We start from the raw sequence: 23,962 nt of genomic DNA on the forward strand, positions 1-23,962 counted from the left end.
TTTTCAAGGGTGAAAGAGATCAGTTCACAACATACTCTGTATGCATTACTAAATTCACATTTTTGAAAGAAATATATTGGTAAAAGGTCCCATTTTCTTGAGTTTAAATTAGGATTTTTGGCTTCATTTCTGCCAGTCATCTGAAAAGGTTTTAAGTTTACTAAAGATACAGAGGATACAGCGTGGGGCCAACGAGTGTACATATGCATTGGTATGCACATGCATCCCCCCATCAAGTAGCACGTCCCTACAGTAACTTCCAGCTAACAGAGATACATTGCATAAATACCATTTAATTAAAATAAGACACTTCTGGAGCAGGCCTGCTGCATCTCTTTTTTCATCTTCATAACAACAGTTCAGTAAGCATGCACATACCTTCTATGCAAGTCCTTGCTAAACATATCTTCTCACTCAATTGAGTGAGGAATTGCTCATTTTTAGTTATATACATTTGAAACAGTTATTTCAAGCCTCCAGAAAATCCATGTTAACAACAAATCACTCACATTAAAGTGTGATTAAGTTAGGAAAGGATACTATTGGACTTCATGTCTCTGTGGATGATATTCTTCGCATGTAAGTAGCTACAAAAGAAAAAACAGAAAAGTGACATATTGGAGGCTGTTCGTATAAACTGGGTCTTTGGATTTACTGATAGGCACTGTCAGTTTACTACATACCACGTTCATAATCTCTTGCTTTAGTAAATTTACAGGATACAGATAGATTTACAGGAAAAAGAAACGTAGCAAGTGCTAGTCAACGACAAAGCTCCAGCATTACAGAAAGTGAAAGCCACGTAAATAAATCTCAAGAAGAGAAACAGCAGCATCGCTGTCGTGTAATGTAATAACGCCCTAGAGAATCTGATGCCATCCTCTTATTTGTGAAATTTGCATGCTCTGCTAAGGCTCACTTTTCACAAACTGTTTTAATCTGCAGTCATAATATATGTGCCTGGTTTGCTGGGTGTCAGACTGGAAACCTGGGTCCTGACTTACAAAACAGATGAGCACTGACAGCTTCAGCAAATGTCAGCATCTCCTATGCTATGAATACTCATTGATTGGTCTGAAACAGAACTGAGGTGGTTACTGTTTCTACTCAGACATCTATAGAACTTTTCCAAGATTTATCTGTGTGACGGATCTGCCACTGGAGAATGTAAAGAGCCATCCCTTCATCTCACAGAAGTACTGTCAATATTAATTAGTGCTTACCAAAGCACTGCAATGTTATGGTAACACTGTGTGGTGGTAAAATTATTATTTTTGAGAGGTCTAAGAAGTTTATTTTACCTAAAAGAACATTCCTTTCAACTAAAAGCTATCAGTCTGCGATTATTTCCAACCTCTTGCTTCTGAGGTATGATAATAGTGAGGTTGCCATTCCTACAGGCTCTACCAAGAGCCATCTCTCCATACTGTCACACCGACTCCTTGCTAAAACCATGGCAGTTAACAAGCTACTCGAGATGGCCAACCCTACCAAGTAGTTGGCCTTGTTAACAGGATGATTTTTTCCTTATTGCCTTTTTCCCCTCTAACAGCATATAGATCTTTGCAATCACTTGGCAAAGAACAGGGGAGCAGAGGCAGAGATGCTGTCCAATGTTCTTTCACTAAGATATACGTAGTTGATAAAGCTTCTGTCTGACCTGTCTTAAATTGTACTTGCATTATTATACACTCAGAGTCCCTATATTATCCAACAACAGGGGAAAAAAAGAAGGAACTTAATAATTCCAAGTTTAGAATATGATCTCATCTATTGCTTTTCAGTAAGACCTTAAGGTACGACCTAGATAAAATACAGAAACATTGACTCTTACTGGCTAGTGGTCTAACATGAATTAAGACAAGATTATCAGAAAAATCCTAGATGAAAGAAAGTGACAATGCATACAACAGTGCTGGATTAAGGCTGCACAAAATCTTTTTCATTTGAGTACTTAACTTTGCAGTCTTAACAGTCCTTTGACATGGATCAGAACGTAACCTTTTAGAACTATGTGGCAAAGATTTCATTAGTGTTTAAGAAGTTCTGAAATATGTAGATTCATCACAAATCTTCATTCACACGCTCTGTACACAGACACTAACTCCTGACTCAGTATACCAGCTGGATAGATTAAAGTCTCAGAGCAATAGCTCTAAGGTTGCATATTAAGGTTTGGGGAAGGAAAAGGAAAGGTAATTCCAAGAGATGAGAACAGACACCATTATTGATCCTACTCACTCCATTCCCTGTGCTGTCTGCCGAGCAATATCAATGAGCTGGAACATTTGGAACTTGGTCTCTTGAACATGCAGGTGTTTATACAGACTGCTTCCTTCACACCACTGTGTAACAATGGCCAGGTTATCTTTAGTCATGTAGCCCATAAAGAGCAAAATATTAACATGCCGAGTCTTCCTAATAGAAAGGAGCAGAAAAACAAATTAGTATCTTTACAAAAAGTATTTTCAAGTTCTTTTGAAAATGTATTCCCATCTGAAGGAACGTATATTTCAGCTTTCAAGTCCAAAAACAAACAGTTTAAGTAGAGACGTGTAAAGTTTGTTTTTAAAAATAATAAAAATATGCCACAGTCACTAATTTGTTTGCTTTTTTTTTATTAGCTTATTTTCTTTTTAGATAAAATACTTCCCTTTAATTCCAAGGAAGTTATTTAAGAACAACATTTAAGAGAAAGAAGTCAAGAAAACTCAGGGTTTTTGAAATTAGTAACCAACAGTTACACTTGCAAGTGGTATTAGAATAAATGACTGAAATAATAAAAATCTCCCTGAAAGCTATGAAAAAGTGACAACTTAAAATATAAGACTGAATCCCAATAGGAAACTAAAGGGTTATTATAACCTGTAAAGGAGTTAACAGATGAAAAATACAGTTCCTATATATCCTAACAGGTTCAGTTGCAGGATTCAGTTTTAAAATTAGTTACTTCATTTCAGTATTAAAATTAGTTACTTTAATTTTAATTAGACATTACAATACCAGTATTTGAAAGCAGAATACATGGAAAGTTACATGGATCAGGGGAATTATTCCCATGGATACAAGGGAATTATGCTGCAATTTAGAAAAGGTACAGATTGAATATTCTACCTGGTGATGAGCATTATGGCAGAATTTGTTAATCTTCACCTGCTATTACATGCCAAATGTGACCTGAAGGACTATGGTTGTTAGTATTAGTTATCTGAAAAAAACAAATTTCAGATTTCAAATTTTCAAACAAATTTCAGTGAAGAACCACTGAGTTACTGCTGGTGTCTCACAGCTCTACAATAGTATTCAGGGGTTTCACCATATGCTCTCTTTTCTGTTGTTTTTCTCTGGAGATCTGCTTTTTCTACCTATCAAACATAGAATATTGGGTAAGATGGCTTAAAGGAGAGGTAGTAGGTAAATACAGTGCCATCACATAACAAAACGTAGCAAACAAACTGTGAACTCACCTTAATACAGCCACTTCGTTTCTGAAAGCCTGGAACTGTTCTGGGGTTGGATCTACAACCTTTAGTATCTTCACGGCTACATCCCCTGAAAACACATTTACAGTAAAAATTATTTAAAATGCCTTTGTTTTCCAAAAATAATAAATAATGGTACTTTACGGTATATGCAAAATCCCTAGGTTGCGCACAGCACACCTCTAGTAATCTGTACATAGGTCAGGATTTTCCTGCAGACACTTGAACTTCTGTAGTAGCACACAACTCATTTACCTGAATTTGAGAGCAATGAAAGCCATTAATTGTTCAACATGCTTCCCTTCTATTTTTTAACAGATATAGTTGGCTAGAACTATATGTATGCTTTTTTGCAGGATTTGAAGCTATTAAAATCTCAAATGGGTGCAGTCACAGCTGTTTCATAGGATGATCTTTTAATGTAGCTGCATTCTCAGCATATTAGTTCAAGCACAGTCACGACAGAGTCTCTTGGCTACCAAACAATATGCAAAGTCTCATCACTATCCTTTTTATATCCAGCTTTACCATATACATGTGTGTGTATAAACTTTTATTTTTTTAGAATACATACGAACTCTGTTTATCCTAAAGCTGGATATTTATTTTTACTTATAAACATCTCAAGTCCCTGAATCTCAGGGTAGGGCCTGGGGGAACAAAGTCACTCCCATTGTAAAAAAAAAAAGTCAGGTCCAGGGCTATCTGAGACACCTGAACACACGTGTCCATGGGACCTGACAAGATGCATTCCAGGGTCCTCTGCTCTGCCAAGGCCCCACCTGGAGCACTGCATCCAGCTCTGGGCTCCCCGGTACGAGACATTGGTGAACCTGTGAGAGCACATCCAGAGGAGGAGCATAAAAATGATCCGAGGGTTGGAACACCTCCCTGTGAAGAAAAGCTGAAAGAGCTGGGGGCGTTTAGCCTAGGAAAGGCTTTAGGGAGACCTTACTGCAGCCTTTCAACAGGAAGATGGAGGAAGACTTTTTTTTTATTATTATTTTCTGTTACCACATTGTGTAGTAACAGGAAAAGGGATGGCAGTTTTAAACTGCAAGAAGGTTCATTTACAATGAAAAAAAAATCTTCTAGAATTATATTGAGGGTGCTGAGACACTGAAACAGGTTGTCCAGATTTCTTGTGGTTGCCCCATCACTGGGAACATTCCAAGTCTGGCTGGACAAGGCTTTCAGCAACCCCATCTAGTGACAGCTGTCCCTTCCCAGGGACTAGGTGGCTTTGAAAGGTCCCTTCCAACCCAAACCGTTCCCTGATTTGTACATAAATTTCCCAGCTGCTAAGGTTCAGAAACGGGAGGAATAAATATTCTGTTCAGGAATAGCAGAAAAATTATGAACAATATAACTGATTTTAAGATTTCAGTAACAACTTGGGGTCTAAGTAAAGTATCTTACTGTTCTTTAAGCTGATATATTTTTTTTCCTAAAAGATTAATTTGAATTGATGTCAGTGCACATGCTTGGTTTAAATTTCAGTGTCTGTTGAAGGGTAATCCAGAAAGGAATGAATACATTACGTCTCAGTCCTATCTGTTTAAGGACTATTTCTGCAGAATAAAGTTGTAAAAACCTTTAGAGTGTACGTCCAGAAAACAGTAGAGTGTACATCCAGAAAACAGTAGAACTGAACTGATCAAAAAGGTACAACAGTAGAATGAAGCTGACTGTTCTAACACAAGTAAAGCCACCAACAGCAAGACCCACCGATTCCTCAGTGAAATATGTAAACACCAAAATCGTATTAACTATGGATGGACAGAACATTTTATAATTCAAGAGGGGGTAAACTTGCCTTGACACCGTCCCAAGAAGGTAAAAGGGGCTCAGGAAAACTGAAACTTACTCTTAGTGCACATACAAGCAGAGAAATTTGAGAGCAGCTCTCTTCTCAGATAGGCTTATTGCACCGTTTGGGGGCTGCTGCCACTTCGCATTGCAGCACCACCACCTACACTACAGAAAAAATCCCTAGAACGACAGATTTCTCTGCTACCACAATCAACTCATTCTTAATATGGTCTCTCTTCCAAGATACACATGGAACACAGAATATTTTAGAGAATTTTATATTCTCTAGAACATAATGATCAGCTGAAGACATTAGGAATACTAACAGCTCAATTAAAAAAGATGCAAAATACAAAAAGCATATGCAGACTGGTACTTGAAAGTTTCAGAGAAAGTACCCTGATGGAAACTGCAGTACCTTCCACTGTAGTTACTGTATAATTTCAATTTACAGAAAAGAAGTGCAAGTATTGAACACATTGCTGTACATTTATATCTTCTTCCTTTAACTTCCATAAACGCAATGTACTTCATATTCCATCCTTCAGCATCTTCCTAAAAAGAATCATCTCACATTTTCAGTATGAATTTTTTTTTCTATAGTTTAAGAGACCTCTCTGTTTACACATCAGAACGGTAAAAAATTAATTGGTAGAAAGACAACCAGTCTCACATGACTACCAAAACCAGCCCATGAAGTACCTGGTACATACTGCAACTACCGTTCATATACAACGCAAGACCAACAGATGTCTCTCAGTACGTGAAGTATATTGCTAGGATATGCCAAGACAAGGATGCAGCATCCACTGATTATAAACCAAGTATTTTCATATTATTTTTCAACATATTCTCCATTATGATCCTTGCTCGACTAATTAAGTGATGTTTTTAGTTTCACACTATTTATCGAATCAGGTGCCACACTTTTTTAGGCTGCATGGTATTCCCCAAGCAGTTTCCTCTACAGAAAGAAATACACAATAGCACTTGTTTGTTTAGCAGCAATCTGAAGACAATTAGCTTCCACCACCCCCCAACCACCAAAAACCTAGAACTGATTACCAGGGTCAAAGGGGAAATGAGTGTTTATGATAGGTAGTCTTCCAACCCATTTAAACTGCCTTGGTTCTCTTTCCTCCTTTTAAATTTAGAAGCATGCTACAGGACACTACAGGATCCAAATGAGGTCTGTAACAGAAGCGGTGCAAATATTAAAATTAGTACTTAACCATCAGAACAATCTGGAAAAGTATGGAAGTGCAAGATACCTGTTCAACTAGAGACGCACTCCTCATAGCAAGACTGCCCTTGACACTATCATATCAATGAAATTGATAAATTTAATTCTTATTTTGGAAGACTAAGTCAGGGAATCTTAGTGGAAACCTAATACAGTTTACACACAGTTGTACACATTCTCTTAACAGCTCTTAGGTGCTCTCCAAACATACAGTGCAAACAGACCTTCGTGGCTGAGCATGTTAGGAAAGCTGACACCTCTACCTGAACCCAGAATTTCTGTTTAAGTTTGCAGCAATCTGCAATACTTGATTTCCTTTAGCTTCACCAAGACAGTTTTATTGCTGCATTTGTACTATTAGAATAGGTTACTAAAAAAATCTGCACTTCATTAAATTGTGCACTGTGAACTCCCCATTTCTACTATTCTAAATGGAAAAGACTTGCAAGAAATACACTTTTAAATCTTTCAAGACAACACTGCAACTGACGGTTACAAAAACAACTAACAAAAACAAAAAAAGAAAAAAAAATGCTGTCCTAGAATTTCACTTTAACAGGAAGTCAGCAACATTTAAAAAAAAAAAAAAAAGGAAAGAATGATTTCAGTTACTTTGCTTTGCTGACATTAATTCATAAAATCAAACTGTTGTCTTTTGGTAATTTAACTTCATCTTTTCCCCGAAAACAGGAGAACTATATCCAGTTACTCAAACAAGACAATGAATCTTACTTATATAGAATTAGGTGATAGTTATACAGCTATTTTGTGCACACAACTGAAGGTCATTTGTAAATTGCAGCTCCACACAGCTCCCATTTAACGCATGAAGTTCTTGATACACCAAAAATAGTTGCAAATGTTTTGGTAAAAAAAAGTATTCACAAGAAATTCACATTTATAACCTTGTTTAGTGACATCTTACTTTTTTTCCCCCTCTTGATTTCTGTGTTTCAAGGGCTTTGTGTTGTGTTTCTTTTTATATCAGATGCCCTGAATTTGGAATCTAGTTCTGTAGTTCTGCAGCGTGCTTCTTTTTGAAGTATTCCAGCAACCTTTTATTATGAACTCTCACATTAACCATGTTTTTCCCTTAGAAATAATCCACAGTGAAAGCAATTTATAGTTATTTCCTTCCCCTGCCACCTTGAATATAATTAAGCAAATTAAACCACAGAGGTATTAAAATGAAAAAAGGTAAATTTAATTCAACATCCTGCTGTGAAATTTCAGAACATGGTATTAAAGAAAATAATGCTGGATCCAATATAACAGACATGGATATAGCAGTTGGTAGATTCAGATTTTGATGTCTGGTCTGTGTCTTAGTTTTTCCAATGTTAAAATTAGGAAATTAGTATTTCTCACCTAGGACCTTTGGTGGTAGATATGCACACAGCACCATTAAAACAGTTTCAGTTTTCTAGATTACTGTCCTTCTACAGTATCAACATTTTGAGAAGACAAGAACTTACCATGCCATTTGCCTTTGTAAACAGTTCCAAAAGAACCTGACCCTATTCTTGTAGAAAGCATGACTTCACTTGCTTCTATTTCCCAGTAATAACTGGAATCTCTTTGTCCACGAGGCCTCTGGAACAAAAATAGGCATAGTTTCAGTTAATTATTTAATCAAGTAGATTATATACATTAATATATGCACCAAGATTAAATAATTTCATTCACACAAAATTAGGATGCACTAAAGCCTTGAGGATTTTGTTCTGTAGCTTGCATTTCTGTTTTTCTCAGTTTTGATAGGCAAAAGGGGTACCTAACAACACTAAATGAAATAAAAATTTAAACAGATAACCAAAGAAAATATTAATACACGTTCTTTATTTATTCATTTAATTATTTTCCAGAATACCATTTAATTATTTCCCAAACTATTTTCTTTTCATAGAAGAAATACAAAATGTAATTCTTCCTGGAAGACTTTAACTGCTTAGGAAACTATCTTTAATTTCCGCACTAAGAACTTAAACCCTGATCTATGACCTCAAGAAGAACAAATAATTGTGGGTTCAAATAATCAAGTTTTTGAAGACATCTGAAATATTTAAGAAACTTACTTCAAAAAAAAAAATCACAACCCTCAATCTGAAGAACTCTTTTACATATTTAAAATGTTAAAAATAGTAAAAATTACTTACAATTTTGTTTTTTTCTTGTGTATTAGATCCAGGGGCTCTCTCTCTTTGGGCTGGGACTGGGGTTTTGGGCTGAGACCAGCCAGTTGGGCTCATATTGTTAGGACTTCCAGACAGAGCAGAGGGTGAAGCTTAAATATAAAAATAGAATAAAATAGTTATGAACCATAAAACACACACAAAATAACACTACACTTTTATTATTATTATTATTGAAACCATACCTGATTCACTATGGCTTCGAATTGCATCCTGAAACAGAGAAGATAGATCAAGAGTTAGTAAGTACATAGCAGCATACAAAGAACCAAGCACAAGTAGTTGTGTTGAAATACTTCTTGATAGTTTTGATCAAGTATCATACGATATTAACCAAGACCCTTTAAAAGATAACAGCTTAGTTATTTTCTAGTTATAAGAACCCTATTTGCTATGAAGCATGCACTTTTTCAATTTTTACAACATATTAAAAATATTCACAGCATATTAAAAGGTATTACTATCAAAAAAAGGGGGGGGGGGAAGACATCGAACAAGAATAAACACCAGAAATACTTTCTGCATTCCCAGCACTCTGTTGCTGTACATGCTTGCATTTCAGATCTGAACATAGCTCATGTCATGGTCCTGTATCTCCAGGGGACAATTTTTCAAAAAGGTTTTGGATTATAAATAGGAAACTTCAAAGAGCCTCGAAAGCATTCCAGGTCAACATACATCTTGAAATAGTACGGTAGAGATATTTCAACACATAATAAGCTACATCTTGTGCTCTAATACAAAAAACAGCTCCTTTTCAAAACATTTTTTTCACAGATTAAAGTTTGATGATATTTGAAAAGCATGTTCTTACACAGCTCACTAGTTGGTACAGTATGACAGCTCTCACCTCATGCCACAGGCACTTTACAACACAACTCTACAGCCATGCACAAGATAAACTAAGCTCTGACAAACATGACTTCACAACTTTTCTCACCTGCTATGTATTATCCCAAAGAACATACAGGAAAGGTAAAATATCCAGGTACTGTATAAGTACAAAGCAAGAACATGCACTACAGAAATGTTAAACACTGTAAAAGTTAATAGAAGTCAATTCAAACTTTCTAACTAATTAGTAGAATAACAAATGTAAGACTTCACAGGAGGACAGAACAAGCTGATATTGCACCACAGAGTTTTCAAATTAGCCCAAATTATCCTTAGTAAAGATTCATTCACGAAATGCATCATTCTAGCCAGTTAGCTGTATTCCAGGCTTGAGTTCTAAACAGTGTATTCTTGCAGAACTCATCTACTCTATGCCTGAGTGAATTAAAATCTATATAAACTAACAGAGAAGAATTTTTGCGAACTATTACCTTTGTCCATTTTGAGGACCATGAAGTTATTTTCAGGAACCTGCATTAATTACAAGGGGCGTTTTTCTACATCAGCCTGAGAACATAACTTCTTTCAAGCTGGCAAAGAATCACTAAATAATTTTCAATTGCTCTCGTAGTCACATATAAGTAGCTCTTATCCAAGAAGAAAGGTATTTTTGTTGAACTTCAGTCCTGATTTGAATAATATGGTTTTTGTTTATGAATTCTACAGCAAACGAACCAAAAGTGTTCTCCAGAGTTTTTCTTACAGCACAAAAAACACCATGCACCAGTGCTGCAGCCTGTCACCTTTGCTTTGATGTGAAGTACATCATGTTCCTAATCTAGGCTTTTGTACAGCTAAATTCAACAAAATAGTTTCCAGAGAAAAACAGCCACACAACAGATGTATTTGAGAAGGTTTTAGACTTAAAAATCTGCATGACCTAACGCATCTCTAATCCAAGCCTGTTCAAGTTTATAATAAGTATCACAGTAGTATGGCTTCACCCGCCTAACTAAAAATGAAGCTCCTCTATCAATTTGCCTTTTTCAATTGTTGTCCTCTGTATTTAAGTATGAACATGCTACAAAGACTTTCATTAAATCAACTCCAAATTAAACACTTCATGTGGACACTGCCATGGCTTAAAAGTTATAGCAATCCTGTTAATCACAAGAAAACAAAAGGCACCAAGGAAATACCTACTCTTCCCCTCAAACAAAATCGTCTGCACCAGGAACTGGGAGAAGCATTCAGGCTGTTATTCTAGGCCAACACAGTAAGAGATAAAAGAACAGAACAGAGGAAGTATAAAAAAAATATAATGAAATGTTAGGATAAACGAAAGAAAATGTAACCTAAGTTGTTTGATATATGATAATTAAGTGCAATGAAACATTTAAGTAATTATTCCTCTTCAAGCCAAAAAATATATTATTCAACCTCTCGTAAAATCCTTCAGTAGGGTGGCCTTTCCCATAGCATATCTAAAGGTATTTACTATCTTTTTTTCTTTCTTTTTTTATTCAATCCTCTATGCTATTAAGAAGAGGCAGAATAGAAATCATTTCCTTCTTTACTGCTATGCATAAAGGACAAAAAAAGCAATGTCTCCTCAAAGGCTCGTTACACTACCATGTTTAATAATGTATATTCTCTTTCTGGACTGCTTCGTTTTTTGTGTGCCGTAGAAGACAGTAGGTCTGGCTTCTGAAGCAGTTAAAAAAAAATAAAAATAGAGCAAACTGCAAGCCTATAGGGAATGATATCTTCCCCATGAAACCCTGCTGCCACAAAGCTTCTCACCAGAAAATCTTCATGGGGCTGCAGTGCACTTTGCTTCACTTCCACCAAAGATCCAGAGGACTTCTCTGGAGCATTGAAGAAAGCCTTCATATTTCAAAGAAGCCTACAAGCTAACAGCTGAAGAAACATGCAAGTAAACTCAGCAAAGGATTTGGTTTGGCCTAAGGAGTTTTTAAACTACTCCAGAGGGAAAAAAAAAAAACAGCATGTTTTCTGTAGTTCTGCAATTCATCACTTTCTTTCTGCAAGCCTTTCCTGCAAACCACTCCCTTACACAAACAAATAATACTTAAAAATAATAATAATAATAATAATAAAAAAAGAACTCTTTAGGCCTCACTTCAAAGAATTCTCTCTCAATGCTGCCAGTCTAAGGCTCTAAGGTAGGAAAAAAAAAAAAAAAAAAAAGTATTCTTGTAATCAAGTAACAGCAGAAGGATTCTCAAGATACAGGTGGTTTTAACACATGAGCCCAGAATCCCCAACAGTTACACATGGGTGTAACACACAACCTACTGTCAGTAAGCTTTGACTAGAGGATTCAAACTCTGAGAAGTATAATATCTAGACTTACACCTCCAGCCTGACTTAAAAACAAACATTAGCCCCCCAGATAATCCAGATTTATAAGTCCCTAAGAACATTTTAAAATATGCCCATTAATGCATACTTTTTCAAAAAAACAGAGCTTGTTTTCTTTTCAGATATGTGAAACTTGATTGTTAAGCTCCCCCATGTCTTTACAGACACCAAAATCTACCTAGAATTTTAGTAGACTGCAAATGAGCTATCAACTTTCTAGGCAATTATCACCTATATTCTTCATCACAGCCTACAAGGGAAACTGTACACAAATGACAGAAGCAAAGAAAAAAGTGTTTTTGGACTGGACAGGACATCCTGGACTATCAGATAGTCAGTCACAATTTACAGTTGTAGTTTAACTGTGTGATATTCCATCCCTCTCAGCATTACCTCAATTATCCGGCTGTCTACAGGCATTGTAGTGCTAACCATATGGACATTTGGGGTGGATGTAGATCGCTGTCTTTGGGAGAGGGAGCCCTCGTTGGAAGGATTTGATGGGTTGAATGTAAAGGCATGAGGTGTAGAATACCTGTGCTGGGAACTGGGAAGAAAAGAGAGAAAGTGGTTATGGTTATTTTTCGCCCCGTCTAGCAGTTGAAAAATACTGTTCAGCATAGCCTGTCCCAAAGCAACAACGTACACAGGATTTCAAACACAGGAAAAGCTGGGACTAACGTGCTAACTAAAGCATTTGGTGAGCTGAATTATTTTCACTTCAGCTTAGAAACACACCACTGATCTGGTGTGTACCTCCAAGTGTACATCTGCCATTACAAAATTTGCCATGGTTCACCTCAATCCCCATCAAATCTCATTTAAAATACTGATAAATTACATAAATTACTAACTCTGTTGGATTCATTCAGACCTGTTAAATTTAAACAAACCACTCATTTCAAGCTTATTAAATGAACAGCTTAAAAGGTACTTTTTACTGCTAAGCCCTACGTTTTTAAGTTTGCAAGACTGTTCAACTGTTCACACAGAACAGCCAGCAAGGAAGTCATGAAACCCAATACTGGTTAAAAAGAGGCCAACAGTAAAATCCAGTTCAACGAAGAGTTGTAAATCACAACTAATGTCAATCAAGCCCTATTTAGTACAAATCACACAGGTAGCTTAACCAAAACCAATCTTCACCAAAAAAAAGTATAGTTAAGTCGTCATTGCTCAGTAACACTGGAAATAGAGTAAGACAGCAAAGAGAACAAAATCAATTACTGATGTAGTTCCAGCTAAAGGAAATAAATAAACAAACAGAACCATTTGCAAGTCAGCTACGTGCTCTGTGTCTCATTCCTGAATAGGTCAAGATTTTTTCAAAGGGATGTAGAAAAAACAAAAGATGGCCTGCCTTCTTCAGGCTCTAGAATTTAGAGGAAAAAAATACAGGCACAAATTAGGATCAGAAGACAGGCCCCTTTGGAAGAAAATAAAATTTATTCCAGCATTTAGAACTACAGGAACATTCTTGCTAGGTCTCAGAACTTTCTTCAAAAGAACAATATTTTCTGCTTCCACTGTTCTCTCTTTAGTCCCTTATTAATGGTCATAACGTCAGGACTTTATTTTATTTTACACATTCGAGTCACGTATAATAAGTGAGTTAACCCTTACGTGTATACTACCTGATGAGATGAAATAGATTTGATTCACACAAAACCAAAGGGATCCTCAAATTTTCTTAGTCAAAAACACAAATGTCTCCACAAGCCTTTTAATATCCTCACTTAAAACCTAAGGACTAAAAATTAAAAATATAGATTCCCAATCAATGCTTTGCTTGAATCTAAGAGCAAGGAAGGACATTATGTATCATCTATGACGAAGTGGTGTTGCCTTGCACATTTATCCCAACCTTCTATGTGACTGTTCTATTTTCAAGTAGTTGGGGGTGTTTCTTTTTTGTTGTTGTTGTTGTATTTTGTTTTTAAACAACTGTATTTCCCAAAACAGAAATGACAGGAAATACTAGCTTACCTAACAGGTATCCGGGAGACAGACTCCCGCATCCGTCTCATTGTCAAGGGAGGTAGTGCAGGGACACCACTGTCATTGATATTTGAATTTGGGAACAATCTGAAATATCAACAAAAACAATTACAAATTCAACTGCTACACTACCTCCTGTACAATGCTCTTTAAAACTGAGAATTTAAAGGGCTGTTTCTTTTCGGCATAATTAACTTCATGAACATGTCCCTGTCTTTACATCAAGTTTTCCTTCTGTATGATATGACTAAAAACTATGTCATCGGACTCCCATCAGACTTTCATGTGTTCTTACTAAACTTCAGATACAAATCTGCAAGACTTCAGACTTTCCTGACAGAGTACTTGAAGCCAAATTTTTTATTAAACCCAGGCAGTCACAATCATCCTAAATTCCAATTACTAATCAGCAGAAGCAAATGCATACCTGTTTGACCAGTTGTTTTAAAAAAATGCAATCACTAATCAAGACATAAAGCCATTTATAGATTTTAACACTTTTGGATACAAGAACTTTTAACATAATGATCTTCATTTTTTTCTAACTGGTATTATGAAAGTATTATCCTTCATCACTTTTCTCACTGTTCCATTCATTTTCAATAGGGTGTGGAAGGCACTGGCAGTCCTGAAACACTCACATTTCCAACAGCTAAAAACCAGCTGAACCACGATTTCTCTTCTTCTAACGCAAGTATTACGCAAGAGGAATTAGGATGCCTTCCCATGCTGAATCAAAAGGGCACTATGGTACCTGCCTGTTCATTCAGGAACTTTGTTTGCTTGTCCCAGAATATCTAAATTTACAGCAATAACAAAATGCATATAAATGGCCTTCTTCACCTGGGAACAGACAGTCATTGCTGGCTGTTTTATGAAATCAATACACACGGTCTGGAACTCGATGAAAGTGATTACACTTCCCCAAGATCCAAATTCACCTCTATAAGAAAAGATTAATAAAAAAAAAAAGATCCGAATTCACCTCTATTATAGAAGATTAAAGAAAAAGTGCTTGTCTGTCACAGAGTTACTGTTGCTATTAAAAAGGAACAGTCCTTACAAGAGTTGCCTGATATTGCTCCAGTCCACACACATGGTTGGAACTTTAGTGCTGCAGTGCTCATGGAATTTATAACCGCATGTCTGACATCGAAACCCATTTAAGAGGAACTTCTGGCAGATGTCACAGAAAGCAAGCTTTAGAAATGTCTTCCGAGCCTAGAAAACACAATGAACGATTAATGCAAGATACTAGCTTCTCTTAGTCAATTGAGATGAACATCTTTCGAGCTTGACATAAATAAAAGCAATGATAAAATGTTATCAGTGCCCCCAAAATGTTACTGAACTTTGAATCACACTCAAGCACTTTTGCATGTATTTCCAGTTTGGTTGGAAACCTGGAAAGTTTACAAACATTTATGGCATTATTTAATCAATAATTAAAAAAAAAAAAAAGAAAAAAAAAAGGACAAAGTGTTCAAACATTCAAAATCACCATTTTATACTTTGTAAGTACAGAAGAGTTGGATGGGGTGGGAATTGTTTTTTGTTGATGTTTTTGTTGTTTTGTCTACAAAGTATCACCAAAACTGAAAGAGGAGATCATTTATTAGCTCTATTCATTTGTTCTCCATTGGACAAATCTTACCTCTCCCAAAAGAGAGACTGTCAAATTACTAGGCAGCATTAGCTCACAGAGTAACTCCATGACCTTGCAGAATTAACAGCACCCCTGTAAATTCAGTGCAATTGCCAACAGATCCATAAGGCTGCTGAGCCTTTTTTTTTTTTTTAAAACAGATTAGACAGAAGAGACTGAAAATGCAAGTCAGTTCCCAATTCAGGGTTCTAAAGACATGATATTTTAATGCAACAGTTACAGAAACTTTTTTATATAAGCCCAAGTAATAAAAACGGCAATCATCTGACCACTGATGAATGTGTAACACAAGCTTTTAAAGTCTCTGATACCTATGAACCACTAAACGTAAGTAAGATTCTGACACTCCATCATCAATTGATATTTCATATTTAGCAAATTCAGTTCATGGGGAGTGGGGGAAGGATTCAAATCATCACGTCTGAAATTTCCCCCTGCTTAGAGAACCAAAAGGCACCTAATGCCTAAAACATTCTTTGACTAAATGCGTAGTTAAACTGGTATAATTTATATCAAAATACATAAAAAGAAATACTTACAAAGTTGTGTGTAGTGAGTGGAACATGATCAAGAAAGTCCACTTGTAATTCCTCACCAATCAAGGAGGCAGCATCAGTATTCCAATCCAAACGCACTTTTTTACTGAAAGAAAAAGTGGAGAGGACAAATTTATTTAGGAGATAAGAAGTTATGTCTCACCAATGATCTATGTTTTGCAAGCTTTCTTGAATAAACTGAAAGCAAATACAAAAAAGCGCAGCTAATTTCTTATAGTAAGCTGTATTTCACTTCTTTAACATAAAAACATTAGAAGCAATTTCGAAGCCATAGCAATTCAACTCTTTTTATGTCTGTTTTTAACATGTAAGTCATTTAGATATAAAAATTATTTGAACTAAGACACCTAAAAGCTATAATGGAGTCGCAGAAATACCCTTATAAACAAAACAAAAGAAATTATGAATTATGACTTAGTGACATGAAAGCTGTATTATGTGCTTCAGCACTGAAGTTACTTGTGACCTCAAAATGGACTCAGTTACATAGAGACATAAACCCACAAATGACTGCCTCATGACTGAGGCTTAGAAGAGCATTAAGCCCACGCCTTTCGAGGTGTGAAGTTAAATGTATTAACTCCATGAGATACCTTCACTCCCTCAGCTTGTAAAAGAATCATTTGGTATTTAATAGCAGCATCCCCGGTCCTACAAAAAATAAGGAATACCTGAAGTGAGATTTAAATCCAAATACTGAAAATTTGTAGAGGAATGCAGAGCCTTAAAACTGAGCACACAGAGGAGATCTTCATTTAAGTTGGCCAAGAATTTCTAGCACTGATGTTTACAAACTACAAATGCACACGAGAACTGCACCTCAGATATGAAGTCATATCACATCACTTCAACTAGAGCATGGCAAAAATCTTTGTAAAATGATACCAGCAACTTGAGCATACCCCTCAATTTTGAACACATTTAATACTTAGCTAGAAAACAAAGTCAAACTTTTTAATACCCAGGAAGCTTAAGGTTTTGCCGTAGAGACAAAAGAGTAAGGTAAAGAAATCAACATGGAAGCGTTCACAATCAAACTGCACTTCTAAAATAAATTAGTAAAACAGGGAAATTAAGCGTTATTGCTGCTATTCCAGAAACAAGATTTTAAAATGATCTAGCTGACAGTTTCACTTGTAACATTATGGACTTACCCTTTTGGTTCAGAAACAAGCCGAAAAACTGCACAGCATTCTGGCTGCAGACCTCTTACTTTAAGTGCCTTCATAAGACAATCATGTAAGGTCATCCCATTTCGCACATTTACCTGTGAACAAAGGAAAAAAACTGTAATGAATGATGGCACAATTAGTTTAATTTTTTTTGGAAAATAAAAGTGTTTTTTTTTTTCCCCTCCTCTTCTTTTCCCTAGAAGTTTCAGTATAAAAGTAACCAGTTGCGCATTTTAAGTTAATAAATACACAAATATACTTGACTTATTTAATGACAGACTGCTGTGCCCTCCCATTTAATTCCCTGCATGTTAAGCCAACATTTGGGACTGGCATGTTTTCTGCTCCTGCATGCTTGAGGCAAAGGAAGTTTTGAAGCCATTTTATAACTTTTTAATTTCTTACTAAGTTTCTGTGAAACAATTTTATACAGCACTTATACATGTAGGTAGCCTATAAAAACAACAGAAATGCAGACAAATGGAATTACCTTAAATATAGAAAAAGACTTAATTCAAACTTCAGGAAACTTTGCTAAAGATTGTATTTATTGCTGGTACACTCAGCTGTAGGAAATCTCATAGCAGTGTTCCCTCAAAAAGTTCTACTTCAGCTTTATCTACCATACTTCACTGTGGACATTTAAGGGAAGAAAATGGTGACAGAAATGACTACAATTTACTTCACACAGGCATAATTGTTTACATCAGCCAATTGTTTTCTTTTACTGTTAAATATTTAAGCATCATGTCTTGCTCACATACATTCAAAAAATACAGCACTGAGACAGAGAAACACCGGTGCTCAAAATACAGCCATCCTGTTTTCAAAATGTGTCCTCTAGAATTAGAAAACTGATGACAATGTATTTAAACACAGAAAGACCTTTTTGTGAAGCTTGGTATTTCTACTGCCAAATACACGTCATAGTATTCGCAATGGGAACAGTACTACGTTTCTTACATAAAAGTAACACAGACTTACCACTGTGCGTTGCTTGTTGGGCAAGAAAACCCGAATGGTATTACTCGTTTTAGAAGTATCTGATATTTTGCCATCATCAGATGCTCGGCGTTGATAACCAAACTGCTGGACGATAGTCGGCGAAATACAGTTTGGACCATCAAAGACTGAATCCTTGAGTCCAAAACCGTTACTGATAGTCTTCCAAGCTCCCTGAATGTGCTCCATTGATGCAGTCTGAAAAACAACAAAATTAGGAGAGTGAGGGAAAATTAAAATATACATCGTACAGTTCACCCACATCTGCAAAGTTAGCCCAAGTCTTGAAAGCATTTGCTTTTCTGTACATTCATAGGTCATCGGGCATATATGTGTAATTCCATTCTCACTGCATCTCTGGTGTCCAAGCAGCAGTTTACCACCATCTTAATTTAGACACTTGATGCCTGAAGGTAGTTAAATGCTAGCTGCAGGCCAAAAGAATAGTCCTGTGTGCAAGATATGGTATGCAAGCATTAGCACATTGTATATTTTAAGACAGAAAAAGAGGCCCAACAGAAATTATAATAAACATTAGGGAAAAAAAAAAATACATCTGTTTTTATCAGTGACTCTGGGGGGCTGGCTTGGGTCCTCCTTTCTGTTTTTGTGGTTTGTTTGTTTTGAAAAGAGTAGCAACACTCAGTGACATTTCAGCATAAGCATCTCCAAGTGCAGAGACACGTACACACCCCTGCACACTGCTAAATGTGTACCCAGTACTACTTTTGCAAACTCAGGGATAATGATAAAGGTATTTTTTTTCCCAGCTCTTACAACTCCAGTACAGTTTGAACTCCAGATCATATTCCAAATGCATCTTATTCAAAACTAAGCAAAGTAAGAAACAGTTCTGAAATTTGAAATGTAATCCTTGCCAAATTGCAAAGTAGTCAGACTCATTACCAAGCTTGCAGTAATAGTAATAATAATAGCAATAATGGAATAGTGAAAATAAGCTTGGTAGCTTATTAACCACCCAAAAAATGCATCCCTTTATAAACATCTGAGAAATTGATATTCAGCACTACCTAGTGTACTTTTGCCACGTTAGTAGATTAATGCCAGCTTTAGTCTTAGGCCTTGTGCACAATCACTATATTCCTGCTCACCTCTATGAAGGGGAAAGAAAGTCATATTAAAGCTGTTAAATCAAAAAACAAGTCAGCCAGGAAGTACCAAACCAACGGGCTTCCAAACAATCTTAATTCCATCCCCTTATGGCCCAGTAAAGCCTACACTGAGAGACCTCTGCTGTTTCCTAAAGCCACCAACAACTCAGTGCAGAACACCAGGCACGCCTGTACTGAACACCTACCAGCAGTTATTCAATCTCGTTTTGTGCTTCTTTGAACCCTCCAATTCATTTCAGGCCCAGCACCCATGATAGAGACCGTGTGCTCCCCCCACCCCAAACAGACACACACGTTGCTCAGAGAAAAAAGGCTGTTTGCTACAGCTGAAGAGCTGAAGTAATGGAATTCACGGAAAACATCTCCACTGGTGTTAAGTGTCCGTTTTGGGATGTCCAGAAGTATAAACTTTTAGTTTCAGAGAGGTTCCACTCAAAGCACAGCTACAAAAAGGTTGGTAAGCACTCGACATTGCTACAGCCCTACACCCAGATGTGACCAGTACCTAGAAAGGAACCATGACCAACACCCTGCAAGAAAAGGGTCTGGTTGATGTGAAACACCTACCACTGCGTGCAGACTGCAGCAGAAGCGAGAAGGAAAAAGAATCCATTCCCTCTCTTTAGTAAACCACTACCTACCTCATTCTCTACGTATCTTTTAATTTATGTAACAAATCCACTGCATGTAATACTGCTAAAAATATTCATGGGAGGAATTATATCAGGTTTCTGTTTCAAATTTCAGTGAAACAACATCATACAGAAAGGAACGGCATAATTCCGGTGCCATTCTCTGGCCTAGAAGTAATCTTCTTTCCCAAAAGACTGCGTATACAAGATTTTCCCATAATCTCTGAAAAGCACACTTCTGTAGTGTGTTCTTACCACCTACATGTTTTTGTCACGTCCTGTTGATATTTTCTAGAAACAGTCCACAGGCACAGAACATTAGCAAGCAAGATGACTGATCTCATTAACTAGGCAACAACGATGGCTAGATGGCAAGTCTAAAAAGATGGCAATGAGAGCAAGAGCAGTACTGATCCTACAATATTGCTACTGTAGCAGTACTGGTACTGGAACTGGTACTATTTCCTGAACTTGTACGACAAATCGAATTAATTTAAGTTTGCAAGAAACATACTCAGTGAAAAAGTTACCTGTTTTCTTCCCTATAAATCTCTCCACCAGCTCACCCATGGGGTCAGGTGAGCACTGGTTCTGCTGAAAGACTGCAGCTGAAGAGGGCCAAAACTGTACCGGAGCAAACTTCAGGCAGTCAACCCGCTCACAAACTGCACCTGAAGTTACTCATGAACCACTCTTAACCCAAAGCAGATCGCCCTGTCAGGGTCTGTGCTCAGCCTTGGTACACCAGGTCAGAAACTTGGAGATGCGAAAGATGTCAGGCTCTAAACCATAGAGAAGTTTTTCTTGTGTGTACTTTTCAAGGAAACGGACACAGGGTGCATAAATAAAAGGTCTTTTGTGCTCCCTTTTATTTCTAAGGCAACTGGTACATTTGCTTGTCCCCTCTCCCATGAGATCTGTTGTGTACCAAAACCACCTCACCTTTCTCCATGCCCATTAAGAACCCCACACCTCCACCATCCGCTCCACACTGTGGCCTCTTACGCTCCATGCCATTGGGGTCTTACAGGTTAGCTGGTGAACCTTTCTTTCACTGCAGACGTACCCAGTGGCCGCAGACACGAGCACACACATCCCCCTGCCTGCCGTCGACACTCCTGCACCAGTGCCACCAGCTCTGCAGGCCCACTGCTTCAAAGGTTCATAGTGTACCTTAAAATGCCACTGATATCTAAAGCTCTATACGTAATCAAGACCTAGTAGCATTTAGATATTTTAAATTATTTCTTTTTTAAACCTATGGCACGTTAATGACAGCGGTCTTAGAGTTGGTGGGAACAAGGACTGGGAAGACAGAGGAGTTCTGATAAAAGGAGGGAGAAGTGGAGATCAAAGTGAGGAAAACAACAGAGTTCAGCATGCAGAACCAACTACAAGTACAACAATCCAAGCGTTCATAAGTATTTTCCTATACCTAGGAAACAGAAAGGAGAAAAAATGGTACATAAAACAGCAACAACCACGTTGAGCTTACAGATAGCTACAAGAGTAATTAGACAGCAGCAAGAAAAAGAATGGGAGTAAATTGCTACATAAGAATATTAAGATGAAACCCAATTAGTCTGTTCTCTGTCCTCCTCTCCACTTACCCACACTGTGGGGAATCCTTCTTTATTGCAGATTTCTGGGTACTGCACAGGACAAACCAAGCCAAGAGCTCGGCTGGATTTCTCTGCCAGCACGCTGAGGTGCACAACAGCCGGGCAACACCAACACCTCCCTGCTGCTACTGCTCAAGTCAGCTGACAACAACGCAACATTAATTTATTTTGTCATGCTGCCAACGTTTCCTGAAGAATTCAAGTGAAAACAGGAAATGACAAAAAAAATTCGAACTTGCATCTTGACAGAAGCCGGGTTTTGCACCACAAAAAGGTCCTTCCCTACTCCAGCAGCGCCCTGCCCCAGTACCAAAGGCTGCTGAGGCCACAGAAGGGCCTACCCACAGAAGTGAATTTGGAGCCTGCTGTACACACAATTACAAAAACAAGGTCATCAACTGCTACCAGCCTGCTGCGCAATACAAATGTCAGCAGTACCTTGCATCGTGCAGTCACGTCCTTCTCTCTCCTAGGAGCTTTGCCTTGTGTAAGCGTTTTGCTCAAGGAAACGCAGTACATTCAGAGGCTCTGAACAGTCAGCGCTCTGAGGTAGCTGCAGCTTTCACCAGCAATTCATACATATATAAGCTAGAGGAGGCAGCAGTCATGTATGTCCTTTTCTTATAACTAACACTGCAAAGTGGCAGAAAATAGGAATAAACTGCTGCAGGTCAAGGTAATGTTCATCTGCTGTAGGGAGATTTACTTGAGCGAACCCACCTGAGTCCTCGCTGACTGAGCTTACTGGGTAACTTCGCATCAAACCTGGGAGGGACTCCAGGAGCTTGGGCAGCAAATAGGGAAGAAAAAAAATGGGAAACGATTGTGAAAGAACCTTACACTAACAGCATTACAAGCAAATAAAAATGGAAGACTCTATTCCTGCCTTCCTGAGCAAGCAAGCCCCTGAGGTCTGTGCCTCTGCATCTTGGTGGCAGCCTTGTGACAAAAGGCAGAGGGAAGAGCGGGATGCCCGGCAGGGCTCAAATTGCTGCAGGAGCGCTCTCATGTTCAGCCCTAGTGTCATGTTCTTGAGAGCCTACACGGCACATGTAGATTGCTGCAGAGGACAAGCGTTGGTGTCTGAGGAGAGACAGAGAACTTGTGAACTGTGGCAACTCTGTTCTCGACCTCCTTGGCTCGTTGGAGGGACTCGTCAGGCCTCCAGGAGCCCAGCCAGGAACACCGGGACTCTGGCAGGACACGGGCAGCCACCACACACCTTCCCTCCTCACCAGCCACTGGTCTCGGGGCTGTTATCCAGGCAGAACGGGGCCAAAACAACTGCTCCTTAAGAAATAAGTGAAGAATTACTCACTTTTCCACTGCCCTTTAGCACAGAGGAAACTAGCTTAGAAAACTATATAAATAAATACCAATTCTGAACACAAACAGCTCGTTTCACATACCAATGTGAGGTAAGAGAATGGCAACTACTTGAACTGATGAAAAATGTATAATCCCACAACGTACACACATCATCTGAACACATACACACACTGAATACCAAAGGAAGCACAACAGCAGGAGCCAACAGGACACGGGTTGATCCCACTTCTGGCCACCCTAAGACGTAAGACGTGCAGTGGTGTAGCCTGCCTTTCAGTGCCCGGTCCCTTGTGCCCTAGCACCAATTCCTTTATCTATACGGGGACTTTGCTCCAAACAGCAGTCCATGAAAGCCACTTCCACTGAAACTAAATTTTTTACTCGAAATCTCCCAAGATCCACACCAATTCACCCCAGTGCAAAGCTATCTGATATGTTCTGAAGAGAAGTTTAATTTAAAACAAAGGAAGAAAGATTGTGTAACGCTGCCTTCATAAATACATCATTCTTAGTTTATGCTTATTCCAGAAAAACTAGTTTTTCTTCCTTTAAATGAGTTACGAGCCTGTTTTTGAAACATAATCATTACCAGATAGTAGATCTTTACACTGTGTTCAAGTAGTCCATTGCCAGCTGAATGCTTTCACACATCTTTTTAAGATTTTTCTTCCTGCTACTCTTCACTTTCATGGAAATTACTACAGTCTGTCTACAACCGAAAAACTGCAACAACAGCATTCAGATATTATCTTAAGTATTAAAGTACGAGCATATTGATCCCCTTCTAGAATCAGTACCAGTAGCAAACTGATTTAGTGATTTATTTCACATTAAACACTCAGGCTGCATGGAAAAAAATCTCACTATTCCTCCTCCTTCCACAGCTGTACTACGTGCTGGGAC

General features: G+C 37.7%; 1 protein-coding gene across 7 annotated transcripts in view; it reads right to left on the bottom strand.

Moving 5' to 3' along the window:
* RAF1 (Raf-1 proto-oncogene, serine/threonine kinase) overlaps positions 1 to 23,962 on the bottom strand; it is a 78,929-nt gene that overhangs the window by 9,204 nt on the left and 45,763 nt on the right. For 4 of the 7 annotated variants that reach the window (XM_082768420.1, XM_082768422.1, XM_082768426.1 and 1 more), the window contains 13 exons: positions 18,326 to 18,541; positions 17,324 to 17,436; positions 16,152 to 16,254; positions 15,010 to 15,167; positions 13,935 to 14,033; positions 12,342 to 12,495; positions 10,767 to 10,826; positions 8,915 to 8,942; positions 8,694 to 8,821; positions 8,013 to 8,130; positions 3,468 to 3,552; positions 2,242 to 2,418; positions 541 to 587 (listed from right to left, as the gene is read on the bottom strand). In XM_082768420.1, the coding sequence (XP_082624546.1) occupies positions 541 to 587; positions 2,242 to 2,418; positions 3,468 to 3,552; positions 8,013 to 8,130; positions 8,694 to 8,821; positions 8,915 to 8,942; positions 10,767 to 10,826; positions 12,342 to 12,495; positions 13,935 to 14,033; positions 15,010 to 15,167; positions 16,152 to 16,254; positions 17,324 to 17,436; positions 18,326 to 18,541 (1,486 nt within the window). The remainder of the gene's footprint in view (positions 1 to 540; positions 588 to 2,241; positions 2,419 to 3,467; positions 3,553 to 8,012; positions 8,131 to 8,693; positions 8,822 to 8,914; positions 8,943 to 10,766; positions 10,827 to 12,341; positions 12,496 to 13,934; positions 14,034 to 15,009; positions 15,168 to 16,151; positions 16,255 to 17,323; positions 17,437 to 18,325; positions 18,542 to 23,962) is intronic. The other 3 variants (XM_082768424.1, XM_082768421.1, XM_082768425.1) reach the window with 3 other exon arrangements.

Source organism: Aythya marila (genome assembly GCF_965140915.1).
Source record: "Aythya marila genome assembly, chromosome: 10".
Classification (NCBI taxonomy): domain Eukaryota; kingdom Metazoa; phylum Chordata; class Aves; order Anseriformes; family Anatidae; genus Aythya; species Aythya marila.